A 15,573-nucleotide genomic window follows, 5' to 3' on the forward strand; every position below is an offset into this window, starting at 1 on the left:
ACCAACAAGTTTTTTCAAAGAAGTATCAGGCATGCTAATTGATAGTATTTTTGACATAGTAAACTCGTCATTAGATATGGGGTCTTCTCAGACTGTCTTAAGACTGATGTAGTTAAACCCCTACTCAAGAAAAATAATCTTGACTCCTCTGCTTTTGAAAAATTTAAACCCATTTCTAATCTGCCTTTCTTAAGTAAAATTTTAGAGAAGGCAGTCATTATGCAGCTAAATGACCACCTCAATAAACATGCTATTCTTGATAAGTTTCAGTCGGGTTTTAGAACAAATCACAGTACAGAAACTGCAATCGTTAAAGTAGTAAATGACTTGCGGGTAAATGCAGACAGAGGCCATTTATCTGTTCTCATCCTCTTAGATCTGAGTGCCGCATTTGATTCCATTGATCACAATATTCTTAGAAATCGTCTTAGTCAATGGGGGGACTCTCTGGCAGTGTCTTAAATTGGTTTGAATCCTACCTGGCAGGTAGAAAATTCTTTGTTAGTTGTGGTAATTACAACTCAAAGACACATGATATTCTATATGGTGATCCACAAGGCTCTATCCTGGGTCCGCTGCTCTTTTCGATCTACGTGCTTCCATTAGGTCAGATTATCTCGGGGCATAACATGAATTACCACAGCTATGCTGATGACACGCAGCTGTATTTATCAATAGTGCCCGACGACCCCGACTCTGTTGTTTCACTAACACAATGTCTTAGTTGTGTTTCTAAATGGATGAATAGTAATTTTCTCAAGCTAAATAAAGAGAAAACAGAAATTTTAGTGATTGGGAATAATGGATATAATGAGGTTATTAGAAATAAACTTGATGCATTAGGATTAAAAGTCAAGACAGAGGTAAAGAATTTAGGGGTAACTGTTGACTGTAACCTGAATTTTAAGTCGCATATTAATCAGATCACTAGGACAGCATTTTTTCCACTTAAGAAACATAGCAAGTTAGACCTCTTATATCATTGAAAGATGCCGAGAAATTAGTTCACGCTTTTGTTTTCAGTCAACTAGATTACTGTAACGCACTCCTCTCAGGACTACCCAAAAAAGATATAAATCATTTGCAACTAGTGCAGAATGCAGCTGCTAGAATCCTAACTAGGAAAAGAAAATCCGAGCACATTTCTCCAGTTTTGATGTCACTACACTGGTTACCTGTGTCATTCAGAATTGACTTTAAAATACAGCTTATGGTTTACAAAGCCTTAAATAATCTCGCTCCATTTTATATATCAGAATGTCTGACACCTTATATTCCAAATTGTAAACTTAGATCCTCAAATGAGTGTCTGCTTAGAATTCTAAGAGCTAAACTTAAAAGAAGTGGTGAGGCAGCCTTCTGCTGTTATGTACCTAAAATCTGGAATAGTCTGCCAATAGGAATTCGCCAGGCTAATACAGTGGAGCACTTTTAAAAAACTGCTAAAAACACATTACTTTAACATGGCTCTCTCATAACTTCATTTTAGTTTAATCCTGATGCTCTGTATATTCAATTAATTATCATAACTATTCATGGTGGTTCTAAAATCCGTACTAACCCCAATTCTCTCTTCTGTTTCTTTTCCTGGTTTTTTGTGGTGGCGACCTGTGCCGCCACTACCACCTAATCAAAGCACCATGATGTTCCTACATTGATGGATCAAAAGCCAGAAGTCTACATGACCATCATCATCATCATCAAGTCCTTCCATGAGAACCCTAAATACAAAGAGGACTATTCATTTATGTTAGATAGAATGCCCAGCGGGGCCTGGGCAGTCTCATGGTCTGGAACCCCTGCAGATTTTATTTTTTATCTCCAGTCATCTGGAGTTTTTTTTGTTTTTTCTGTCCTGCCTGGCCATCGGACTTGACTCTTATTCTATGTTAATTAGTGTTGTCTTATTTTAATTCAAACTTTGTCTTTTTTTTCCTCTTTTCTTCATCATGTAAAGCACTTTGAGCTACATTATTTGTATGAAAATGTGCTATATAAATAAATGTTGCAGGTCTCGGACCTTCATTAGTTCATTAAGGCTATTGGTTGTTCACAGTCATCATTAGGAAACCCCAGATGTAAATTTTAAAGCTGTTTAAATTCTGACTCCTCAAACCTTGTCCCAACAATCAGCAGCCATGGGCTCCCCTAAGCAGATGCCTACTGCTTTGAAAGCTAAAATAGTCGATGCTCACAAAGTAGGAGAAAGGTACAAGAAACTGGCAAAGCATTTTCAGGTAGCTGTTTCCTCAGTTCATAATGTTATTAAGAAATGGCAGTTAACACTAACAGTGGAGGTCATGTTCAGGTCTGGAAGACCATGAAAATTTTCTGAAAAAAAAAAACTGCTCATTTGATTGCTAGAAAGGCAAATAAAAAACCCTGTTTGAGCGCAAAAGACCTTCTGGAAGATTTAGCAGACTCTGTAGTGGTGGTGCACTGTTTAACTATGCAGAGACACCTGAACAAATATGACCTTCACAGTAGAGTCAGCAGAAGAAAACCCTTCCTATGTCCTAGCCACAAAATACAGAGCCTGAAGTTTGCAAATGAACATCTAAACAAGCCTAATGTATTTTGGAAACAAGTCCTATGGACTTATGAAGTCAAAATAGAACTTTTTGGCCACAATGTGCAACGGTATACTTTGAGAAAAAAAAAAAAAAAGGGTGACAAATTCCAGGATGGGGGTGGATCTATCATGCTTTGGGCTTGTGTTGTAGCCAGTGGCAAGAATGGATTCATATAAATACCATACAATTCTGGAAGCAAACATCACACCACCTATAAAGAAAGTTGAAGTTAAAAAGGAGGTGGGTCCTACAAGGTAATGATCTGAAACAAACCTCAAAATCTACAATGGAATACCTCAAGCTGAAGGTTTTGTCATGGCCCTCACAGTCCCCCAACCTAATCATCATTGAACATTTGTGGATAGATCTCAAAAGAGCAGTGCATGCAAGACGGCCCAAGAATCTTGCAGAATTAGAAGCATTTTGCAAGGACAAATGGGTGGAAGTACCCCAAGTAAGAACTGAAAGATTCAGCTGGCTACAAAAAGTTTATAAGCTGTGATACTTGCCAAAGAGGATATTACTAAGTACTGGGCATGTGGGGTGAAACTTTTGGTTCAGACACTTTCCATCTTTTTCGTATTTTGTACTTGTGAATGATGGATATAAAAATGTAATCTTGCTTAAAATATTAAAGAAATGTGTCATCTTTAACTTTACGCCAGTAACAGACATTTTAAGTTGGGGTGCCCAAACACATGCATGTCACTGTATATACTGAGTTCAGGATATTACAGACTCGCATCAAACGTATGTTTTTGTTATATGGTAATAATAATAATAATAATAACAACATTACTCAAAGGGTTAAATGCAGAGATGACGTGGGATTCAAACCTATTACCACGAAGTTACTAAGCAGTAACTTTTCCACTGTGTAACGGAGCAGCGTTATCACTGTGACAACTGGTTGAAAATGAAACGCGCAAACACATGTATGTAAACATCTTTTCCTTTGAGCAATTTCTCTTTCTTCGGTTTTATTCTTGAATAAAAGCATACTTGTTTTGTTACACCTTTTGTAAAAGGTGTTTACATATTGGATATTTGGGCTTCAGCCTTCACAAATCCTACACTTTACATTAAAATTATGTCATTATTGCTACAACATATGAAAACATTTTCTACTTTAGCCGTGTGTTCAGCATTTCTTGCCTCACATTTCCTCTGTCATTCTATATTTACAAAGACTGTTATAAACACGGAACACACATGAAATGTATGCATTTCAAATCATGGCATTTCATTACCTATTGTCACAGACAGGAGGCTGGGATGCCTCTTCACGGAGAGGACAGGGGGAGCAAGCATGAGAAAAACAGTAACTCCCCCGGGATATTAGATGGCACCCCCATGGGTTACAGTGGGGCCTCCATTTCCCGCAGGGCTCATGGGAGTCGGAGTTATCTACAGCCCGATTGAGATCCGGGAGTGCTGCAACAGCTGCTGAGCCGTCTTGGGCAGGTGTTCTGCCACACCAGGAAGTGCTGCCAGAAGTAGGTCAACAAGCACCTGGAGCACTTCCAGGGGTGTTATAAAAGGAGCCAGCAGTCACTCCTGAAGACAGCCAGAGTTGGGGGGGGAGGGAGACAAAGCTTGTCTGGAGGAGAAATTAATATGAAAAGCAGAAAGAAGAAGAAGAGTACTATGTAGAGGTGTGCTTGTGTTTTGGGAACTGTGTTTGACTTGTGGGGAGAAGGAAGGCGTTTCCCACCAGGAAAAATAAAAATAAAAACTCCTGTGTGCTTTGAACCCGTATCCTACACCTGTCTGTGTCAGGGCTGGCCTTTACACTATATAACTCCTTACATACCCATCACTAGATAAACACTTCAACACAGACTTCGGCTGAGAAGATTGCAGCAGAGTGATACCTTCATCTGACTAAACGGATTTAACAGGCTGCATTCTGCTAACTCACACATTTGCAAAACAAAAGCAGACTATTTGCACAGTGATAAAGAGCTACAAGCTTCTTGGCGTATGTCAGAAAAATTTATGGAGGTCAGGAACAACGAAAAAAAAATTGTAAACTTCAGGAATTCAGATTCTACTATTAAACCTTTGACAATACAATATTTATAGCTCTAAATGGACATTACATAACGTATGGTCACTGCTTCCAGAGCTCCACTATGTTCTCTGCTGTCACACCTCCTTCTACTCGCATGTTTTTGATATTGTTATAAACTTAAAAGTTTGTATATTGACACTCCTATCTGTGTTTGAAGGCACACTAAAAGGTGCCTATATATCATGCTTCTTTTCTTATTCTTTTCTATGTCTAACCTAAATATACTTACTAATGTGCTTCATCTCCTGTTTGATCCATGTTTATATTCTCTTTTAAGAAATTAGACCACACCTCCAGCTTTACAATCATCCCTGTGTTTTATAAACCTATAGGCATTTATATTATACTTATTCCCATCTCTGTGATCGTATGCTTGCTTATTTCAACAGGCAAGTAATTTCAAAGTTATATTACATTTTCAGAACTGGTGTATACAAATTGTGCCTGACCTATCCTAAAATTTAAACATTTACTTCAACAATTTTAAATAGGAGTCCAAAATATCTCATTTGAAAGCAAAACTGCTTTAATTAGGTTAACAAAAGCCAAATGAAATTCAAATAATCTATTTTATTTTAAATGAAAAAAGGTTTATTGAACATTAATTACTTTAATATACTTTAAATCATCAAACTTTTCACTCACCTCATCTCTCCACCCTTCAAGACAAAGAAACTTGTGCTTTGCTCGTATCTTCTGGAGAACCCCTTCCATTGCTGATGATCTCTCCTGATATGATACAAGTTGATAATTCAGCTCCACAGCTCCATTTTCTGCCTTGCTGAAGAAGAAGATATCTGGAAACTGATGCAATTCTTTCAGTACAGCAGGAGGGATTTTGCCTACCTCTTTGCCTCCAACTATGAAAGGCCTGCACTGATACCTGCTAGATCCTAAGTAAGATGCAAATGAAAGAAAAAGACTAGATGAGTTAGCCATATTTTTATAAATTAATTTCACATCTAAATCAATAATCTGTACAGAACTAATACTTTCTAAATGTGTCTAAATGTAAAAAATAAAAAAAAAACAATTTACTAAAAAAAAAAAATAATGTATCATGTCATCATATGTGGAATTCAAAGAAATACAACAGGTAACATTAAACTATACAACAGCTAATGGATTACTAATACAATTCAAATTCATTCTATAAATTTGGAAAACAATTAAGATGAGAAGACTCTGTGTTCTGACATTGGGTACATATTACATTAAACAGAGTAAACAAAGAATAAAAAACTGATTCTGCCCCTAAAAAAATCCTGACTGATCCTGAGAGACAAGAATGCAAAACTTTTTCTAGAGAGCAAGCAAGCGATTTGGCCACTTGTCACTGATGTCATCTTAAGGGTTTTAATTTCGATAATTACTTTGAAAATAACAAATAACCTAAAACAATGCTTACTTTGTTTAATAATATCTGTGTTATTATTATCATGGCAGCATAATAACCATGTTTTCACTAATGGGCAGCACATACTGTAGCTGTCTTGCAACAAAGAGATCATAGTACTAGTTCGCAGTATTCCCTGTGTGGAGTTTGCATGTTCTCTGTGTCAGCACTACGTTTCCTCCCACAGTCCAAACACATGCAGATAGGGAGGGCTGGCAATGCAAAGCTGGCTGAATGTGTGCGTGTTCAACCTTTAAAGAGTTGGCATCCTATCCAGGGATTGTTCCCGCTTTGCACCTGACACTTGCTGGGCCAGACTTCAGCTTCACCACTACCCTGGATAAGTGGGTTTAGATGATGGATGGATTGATTCTCCCTAAATGCCATCAATGAAGCATCTGCCTTACAGGTGCACTAAACCCTCCCTAAATTGTGCTCAAGTGACACTAATAAAAATAAATTCATTATCAGCTATCCAGAAACAATAGGGAGGCCATTACATTCACATCGAGTTTGAATAACATAAGACACAATTTAACCATAACAATCTTTAGCTTGTTTTTTAATTCTTTTTTTCACATCATCAAAAAAGGGGGTTTAGTTCTTGACCTACGGTCATTTAGGTTGAGGTCCGGAGAGACACTTTCTACAGTCTATAAGTAAATGCTGTTCCAAAATATTATATGCTATATAGTGAAGATTAATCTTTTAATACAACGTGCACACCACTTTAAATACACGAAGGGTGCTGAACTGCTTTCAGCCTGTTAAAACGCATTGTGTTTATTTAGCTATCATTGGTTCTCCAACTGCTTGATCATTAACTCATTAAGTTTATTACTTAGTCTTGAACATTGCATTATATGGCTGAACCTTTGACATATCTTTAGTCTGTTTTGGCATCTGTGAACGTTGCCACTTGAATGCAAATTCCGCAAGACATGGTACACTAATAATAAACCCTTTGTATTTAAAAATGCCATTTCGCCAAACTGTCATATTCACGACAGCACTTTGAACACACATGCGCACGCTTCTGTAAGCCTGGTGTACAGTAACAAACATCAAACCTGGCGAATAAAAGTTATTCATCTTCTGGACTAGACTCAACGCTCTTTCCGACCAAGATAATCCGGGAACCGCCATGACAGAAGCCAGCCACAGGTTTGAAAATGCCTGGAAAGAAAAAGTCTCAGACTTCAAAAGTAACCAGCGGCTGCTTCCAATGGCAGGCTGAGATTGCCATCATTATTTATTGCTACCATCTGCTGGACGGAGGTAACAACTTTCGCTTTCGGTGCTTTGGAGACGTGCTGACGTCATCTTTGAAAACGAGGGAGTATGGATGATTATTTCAGACAAACTTAAATAAATAAAAATAAATGTGCAAATAAATAAAAGTACAATGAAATGTGAGCAAAAATAAATTATTGTGTCATGAAATGTGAGCATAAACAAATAAATGTGTGATCAAATGTGAGCATAAATTATGTGTCGCGAAATGTTTTTTTGTTGCTTATTTATTTAATTTTGTCTATTATATTCCTCCAAACGCATCATGAAAAACGGCTTGAAATAAGACTGTCACTTTCACTCGTTAACATTGAGAGGGTGTGCTGTAGTGCATGGATTGGCGAATCGTGTTCTGTGGATTGCACATACCTTGCGGTGCCTGCGCATGCGCACAAAGACAACCCAAGACGCGCGCATGCACAGAACTTTACTATTATGAACGTGCCCGATCCGCGTTTTTTTTTATTTTGCCACAAGACTCCCCATCCTTTGACCGCCTTCTGAGTCTCAATGCGCAGAATTAGAACCGAAGATTGAGACTCAGAAGGCGCTGCGTGCCATCCCGATCTGCGGGCGCATGCGTATTGAAAGCCTAACATGCCGGACGTCATAGACGTAGAATTACTAGACGTCACATGACCAGCAGCATCGTACGTCAACGTCGCCGCCATATTGCGAGTGGCACTGCTGTGGAGTGAAGTAATGAATAATGTGCTGCTTGGGATTGTACAAACCGCTGTACGCTCCAAACCAGATCCCGGGGGATTACATTTCATAGGTAAGGCTGAACAATTGTTTTGGGTATATTTTTTTACACGCCGAGACTCGTCTATTCAAGTACTCAACTTCAATCGCTGAGAACAAATGCCAGTGCCGGTGTGGTTCCCTATTTACCCGACGAGGTAAGAAGAAGGCGGTATCGTGGCAGCAGAGCCGGTGTTCTGACGATTTGGCCTACTTTGTCGAAGTATCCTACCGTAGTTTATTTATGGAAATGTTAACATTTCTCAATTTATTCAATATGCATCATTTAATGCCCGAAAGAGACACAGCCTGATGCAAAGATTTCACAAGACGGTCATTACTCGTGCATGGATACAATGGGCTGTACAAGATTAAAAGTCACACATGCAAAATATACAACTTATAAAATGTTGACAGTAAATACCTATGCAGTAAACTGTAATAAATGCATTAATGTAGTAAGGCTAAGAAAAGCATACATATTACTGAAATACAGTAACACCTCAAACTTCAACACTAGGTAGAAAAGTTGCGTAATTTTGGTCTGCGCATGCGTAGTATCAGTGAGTAGATCATTTCGATGGGTAGGATGTTTCGTTAGAACACCGGCACTAAGCTTAAAATGAAGCGGCTTGTGAGAAAGTGGCGTTTTAAGCCTTCAGTGCCTTCTGTGATAATGGGAAATGTGAACTCAATCTCAAATAAGATTGACGAACTGGCTGCGCTGGTGAAAAATGTCAGAACCTACAGAGAATGAAGTTTGTTGTGCTTTTGTGAAACGTGGCTAACTACCACCATCCCAGATGCTAACGTGGAGCTACCCGGGTTTAGCACAGTTAGAGCGAACAGAGATGCAAGTACCTGTGGGAAACACAAAGGAGGAGGACTCGCTCTCTATGTTAATACACGGTGGTGTAACTTTGGAAATGTTAACGTCAAAGTCTCCACTTGCTGCAGGGACATCGAACTGTTGGCCGTAAGTTTGCATCCCTATTACTTGCCCAAAGAGTTTGGAAACGTCATTGTTGTCATCGTGTACATCCCTCCTCGGGCGGACGTGGAGACAGCGAGTGAGTGGTGGCTCTGAGGCTAGAGATCTGCACTGGCAATCAGAAGGTTGCCGGTTCGAATCCCGTAAATGCCAATAGGGACTCTGCTCTGTTGGGCCCTTGAGCAAGGCCCTTAACCTGCAATTGCTTAGCGCTTTGAGTAGTGAGAAAAGCGCTATATAAATGCAAATAATTATTATTATTATCATCCATTCTGCTGTTGCTAAGTTACAAACGCAGCACCCTGAGGTGCTTGTGCTAATCGCTGGAGACTTTAACCATGTGACGCTGGACAAAACATTACCTGCCTTCTCCCAGTATGTGGACTGTAACACCCGGGGAAATAAGAGTAGTGATTTACTGTATGCAAACGTTAAAGACGCATACAGTGCCACCTCGCTGCCTGCGCTTGGGAAAGCAGATCATAACCTGGTTCTGCTTCAGCCTCACTACAAACCAAAAGTGAGGGTCCTACCTGCAACCACACGATCATTCAGGAAGTGGACCCCGGAGGCAGAGAAGGCTCTGAGAGAATGTTTTGGAACTACAGACTGGGATATCCTGCAGGGATCACATAGTGAGAACATTCAGGAAGTTGTTGACTGCACTACTGACTACATCAACTTCTGTATGAACATTGTAGTTCCAGTAAGAACTGTACGCTGCTATGCTAACAACAAGCCATGGATTACGAGTGACATCAAGGGCCTTTTGAACCAGAAGAAAAGGGCTTTTAAAGGCGGTGGTCAGCATGAGCTCAAGCGCGTGCAGAAGGAACTCCAAGTCCAGCTCAGTGCGGCGAAGGAGCAGTACAGGAGAAAGCTGGAGCAGAAGTTGCAGAATAACAGCATGAAGGAAGTGTGGGATGGAATGAAGATCATCACTGGCTGCAGCTCGAAGCGGGGTACCACCATCGAGTGAGACGTGAAGAGAGCAAACCAAATGAACAACTTCTTTAACAGGTTTGACCACCCTAACCCACTCTCACTCTCCCCTCAGAGTTCTGCACCCTCCACAAATCCTTCTGCTGATACCAGCATAGGAGAGACATCCCCACCCATAATTACAACAGCGCAAGTGAGCAGAGAGCTGAGGAGACTTTGTGCCAGCAAAGCAGCGGGTCCAGATGGAGTATCGCCACGACTGCTGAAGGTCTGTGCATCGGAGCTGGGGAGTCCTCTACAGCACATCTTCAACCTGAGCCTGGAACAGTTGAGAGTTCCGAGGCTTTGGAAAACATCTTGCATCACCCCAGTCCCAAAGGTATCATGTCCTAGTGAGCTGAATGACTTCCGGCCTGTTGCTCTGACATCACATGTGATGAAGACCATGGAGAGGTTGCTGCTTCACCACCTGAGACCACAGGTTCAACACGCCCTCGACCCTCTGCAGTTTGCATATCAGGAGAAGGTGGGAGTGGAGGATGCCATCATCTATATGCTACATCAATCCCTCTCCCACTTGGACAGATGCAGTGGAGCTGTAAGAATTATGTTTCTAGACTTCTCTAGCGCCTTCAACACAATCCAACCTCTGCTCCTTAGGGACAAGCTGACAGAGATGGGAGTAGATTCATACCTAGTGGCATGGATCGTGGACTATCTTAAAGACAGACCTCAGTATGTGCGTCTTGGGAACTGCACGTCTGACATTGTGGTCAGCAACACAGGAGCACCACAAGGGACTGTACTTTCTTCGGTCCTGTTCAGCCTATATACATCGGACTTCCAATACAACTCGGAGTCCTGCCACGTGCAAAAGTTCGCTGATGAAACTGCTATCATGGGCTGTATCAGGAGTGGGCAGGAGGAGGAGTATAGGGACCTAATCAATGAGTTTGTTAAATGGTGCGACTCAAACCATCTACACCTGAACACCAGCAAAACCATGGAACTGGTGGTGGATTTTACGAGGCTCAGACCCCTCATGGACCCCGTGGTCATCAGAGGTGACTGTGTGCAGATGGTGCAGACCTATAAATACCTGGGAGTGCAGCTGGATGATAAATTAGACTGGACTGCCAATACTGATGCTCTGTGTAAGAAAGGACAGAGCCAACTATACTTCCTTAGAAGGCTGGCATTCTTCAACATCTATACTAATAAAAGGCAAAGCCCTCACTGACTCACTCACTCACTGACTGACTGACTGACTCACTCATCACTAATTGTCCAACTTCCCGTGTAGGTGAAAGGCTGAAATTTGGCAGACTCATTCCTTACAGCTTACTTACAAAAGTTAGGCAGGTTTCATTTCGAAATTCTACGCGTAATGGTCATAACTGGAACCTCTTTTTTGTCCATATACTGTAATAGACTGCAGCTCGATGGCCGTGGGAGGCGGAGTTGCGTATCGCGTCATCACACCTCCCACGTAATCACGTGAACTGACTGTGAACGCAGTACGTAGAAAACAAGGAAGAGCCCCAAAGAGCGCTGAAGAAAACATTCATTACACAATTGAGAAGGCAGCAAAACAATAAGAAGCGAAGCACGGTGTAAACCGTAAGTTTAAATTAAGTTTATAGAAACGCTCCCGCTGCCGTTTGCAATACCATATTCGCGAGATACAAGTTTAATGAGAAGACACGAGGTATAAACGAGATTTGGATCACTTTGTAATGGAGTTAAAATTGCTGTAGCGAGAAACTTTTAAGTGCCGGGTCTTAGCTAACATTAAATAAAGCCGTGGACATCGCAACATCACACAAGAGAGCGGCTCACGTGAACTGACTGAACACAGCACGAGTGATCACTTTGATGAATCAAACCTGTTCAAAAAACACATTACACAATTGATAATGTAGGAAAAGAATATGAAGCGATTGACGCATACAGACATTTTCATGAGTGCAGGTACTTCGGAAAGAAAGCACCGTGTACACGTAAAGTTTAAATTAAGTTCATAGACCTACAAAAGGTTGCCATTGATTTCAGGCAAGATTGCTTTTCTCCTGTACAACTATACGTTGCATTCTCAACAGTAAGCTTGCACGGCTTGGTCATATTACAACCGGAGTGCTGAGCTGACAACGTGGTATACAAAGAGAACTATAACAATCGTAATAAATGAACAATAAAACAGCGGAGAACCCGTGGATTAAATAAAAAGGCTGCTTCCTTGGCGAAGCAAGGAAAAAGGATGACCTTATATGGCGTTCGTTTATAAAACAGCGGAGAACCTGTGTAAAGGCTGCTTCACAGGAAAACAGCACAGCACCTTATATGAGCAGGCAGTCAGCTAAAGAAGGGAATCAATAAATAACTATAATCATAATAAACGAACAAAAAATAGCGGAGAATCCGCGGATTACATAAAGGAAATGGGTACCTGAACAGAAAAGTGAGTCTCAAATACCTACACAATAACTATAACAATCGTAATAAACGAACAATAAAACAATACAGAACCGCTAAGCAAGGAGAAAGGACGGCCTTATATGGCGTTCGTTTATAAAACAGCGGAGAGGCTGTGTAAAGGCAGCTTCACAAAAAAACAGATCCTTAACAAATTGTTATTGGTATATTTTCCCTCAATTTAAAAAGGTTTTCTTTTCTTCTTAATAAAAATTTAAAAGCAGTACTTCGCCACTGCGAAGCGCGCGGATTTGGCTATATCTATACTAATAAAAGGCACAGCCCTCACTTACTGACTCACTGACTGACTGACTCACTCATCACTAATTCTCCAACTTCCCGTGTAGTTAGAAGGCTGAAATTTGGCAGGCTCATTCCTTACAGCTTACTTACAAAAGTTAGGCAGGTTTCATTTCGAAATTCTATGCATAATGGTCATAACTGGAACCTGTTTTTTGTCCATATACTCTAATGGAGGAGGCGGAGTCACGTATCCCGTCATCACGCCTCCTACGTAATCACGTGAACTAAAAACAAGGAAGAGATTTACAGCACGAGTCAAACGTGGGAACGAAGGTAAATGACATTAATTTTTGAGTGTCTTTTAATACTGTGTAAGCATACATATTAACACATGTGCAATTAAACTTGTGCATTTACGGGGTGATTTCTCAGGCTTAAAAGCTCGCCTTTTATCAAACGTGGGAACAAAGGTAAATGACGTTGTTGAGTGTCTTTTAATACTGTGTAAGCATACATATTAACACATGTGCAATTAAACGTGTGCATTTATGGGGTGATTTCTCAGGCTTAAAAGCTCGCCTTTTAAAAATTGCGCCACGGCGTGTGGTTCGTTTATTTGAAAGCATGTAGATCGGGGTAATTACATTCACGGCATTCGTACTCTGATTCACAATTGTATGGGTGGTTACCTACCAGGTAACGCTTATGGTTAGCCAGCAAGTCAGCTCGAAGTGATCACTCGAGTAAAGGCAGCTTCACAAAAAAACAGATCCTTAACAAATTGTTATTGGTATATTTTCTCTCAATTTAAAAAGGTTTTCTTTTCTTCTTAATAAAAATTTAAAAGCAGTACTTCGCCGGTGCGAAGCGCGGGGATTTGAGCGACTGACGCATACAGACATATTCATGAGTGCAGGTACTTCGGAAAGAAAGCACCGTGTAAACCTAAAGTTTAAATTAAGTTCATAGACCTACAAAAGGTTGCCATTGATTTCAGGCAAGATTGCTTTTCTCCTGTACAACTATACGTTGCATTCTCAAGAGTGTGCTTGCACGGCTTGGTCATATTAAAACCGGAGTGCTGAACTGACAACATGGTATACAAACAGAACTATAACAATCGTAAAAAAAGAAAAAAAAAAAAAAGCGAAGAACCCTTGCATTTAATAAAAAGGCTCCTTCCTTGGCGTTCGTTTATAAAACAGCGGAAAAGCTGTGCTAAGGCTGCTTCACAAAAAAACAGATCCTTAATATAGATATAGATATATATAGATATAGATATATATATGTATGTATGTCTATATATATATATATATATATATATATATATATATATATATGTAAGCTTAGAAGTACTGCCTTACTTCTCTTTAAGAAAGGAAGATGTAATGATACTTGATTTAAACGATTCCATGTCTTGGTGGGTTTGCGTAGCTTATTGTCAATATCTTTACACCTGTTTTTAAGACTTATTGATTGAAACGGGCTTTCACGAAAAAAGTTAGGTCTTTGCTACAGGATACACCCTCCACAAGTTAAGGAAGTAAAAATAAAAGTGTATATTTCTGTTTTATTTAAACCTTTTAAGTTCGTATGCATAGCCCCATTTGGCTGTTTTAGTTTTTTTTTTTCTTTCTTCAGTAATATTTAATCTCCTTAAAGAAACAGAACATATGCATTTTACTTTTTTTGTATCTCTTTAGTAATATTTTAGTGTAAAAGGATAACCAGTATTTAAACCTTTTATGTTACTTTATAAAGTTATTTTACACAATGTTGAAAAATTAATAAGAAAGCTACATATTTTGGCAGCTGCTGCTTTCATTTTCAATGAAATGAAAAAAGCTCTCCAAGAGAAAACCTCAATGAAGAAGAAACAGTTTGCACTATCTAAAAAGGAGAAACCCTCATTTATAAAGGTTTGCTGCAGATGACTTAACTGAAAATAAATGAATAGTTCCTATGTGTATAATACATATTTATCTATTTTACTTATGCCTTTATTCCAGCAACTTGCAACATCTGAGGTACAATTTGTTACATTACTTTTGTTTTTTGCAGCACAGGCAGGTGAAGTGACTTCCTCAGGGTCACACAGTGGTGTCAGTACCAGGATTTGAACTGACAAGCTCCGGGTTTGCTGAAATATTACTGAAGAAAGAAAAAAAATGAAAACAGGCAAATAGGGCTATGCATACAAATGTCCATCCATCCATTATCTAACCTGCTATATCCTAAATACAGGAGCCAATCCCTGCCAACACAGGGCACAAGGCAGGAAACAAACCCCAGGCAAGGTAGCAGCCCACCGCAGGGCGCACACACCCACACACACCCACACACCATGGACAATTTAGAAGCGCCAATGCACCTAACCTGCATGTCTTTGGACTGTGGGAGGAAACGGAGTACCCGGAGGAAACCCAGACAGACACTGGGAGAACATTCAAACTCCACGCAGGGAAGCGAACCCTGGTCTCCTAACTGGCACCTTTCACTGGGCCACCTTGCCGCCCGCATACAAACTTAAAAGGTTTAACACTAGAATTACCAGAGCCTACGAAAAAACTCGTAGTTCCAGCCCACCTTAAATCGCTTCTTAAATCCGTTCACACCTCTCCGCCAGCGTCCCTTGTCCTCTAAATGTGCTGATAAGAGACAAGCTGCCAGCAGCCGGCTATTCCGTCCCCCCACCGACTTAGAACGTGAGCGAACTTTTCCCAGCTCATGCCTTGATTGATTATCTGGGAGTGAAGTGGAGTTTTACAGTGGAAATAATAGATCGTTATTTGGAACACACGCATTTCATGCGTGTTCCGTTTCTAAAGTAATCTGTGTAAACACA

At 40.1% G+C, this 15,573-nt stretch overlaps 1 protein-coding gene across 3 annotated transcripts in view; it reads right to left on the reverse strand.

Moving 5' to 3' along the window:
* tpk2 (thiamin pyrophosphokinase 2) overlaps positions 1 to 7,450 on the reverse strand; it is a 164,681-nt gene extending 157,231 nt beyond the window's left edge. The window contains exons 1-3 of one of the 3 annotated variants that reach the window (XM_051933551.1): positions 7,114 to 7,450; positions 5,494 to 5,540; positions 5,293 to 5,376 (exon numbers count right to left, since the gene is read on the reverse strand). In XM_051933551.1, the coding sequence (XP_051789511.1) occupies positions 5,293 to 5,376; positions 5,494 to 5,540; positions 7,114 to 7,189 (207 nt within the window). In that variant the 5' untranslated portion in view covers positions 7,190 to 7,450. Of the gene's footprint in view, positions 1 to 5,292; positions 5,541 to 7,113 lie in introns of all 3 variants that reach the window. The other 2 variants (XM_028813644.2, XM_051933550.1) reach the window with 2 other exon arrangements.
* Between the last annotated feature and the right edge of the window lie 8,123 nt (positions 7,451 to 15,573).

The sequence above is a fragment of the Erpetoichthys calabaricus genome, chromosome 11, assembly GCF_900747795.2.
Source record: "Erpetoichthys calabaricus chromosome 11, fErpCal1.3, whole genome shotgun sequence".
Taxonomy (NCBI): Eukaryota; Metazoa; Chordata; class Cladistia; order Polypteriformes; family Polypteridae; genus Erpetoichthys; species Erpetoichthys calabaricus.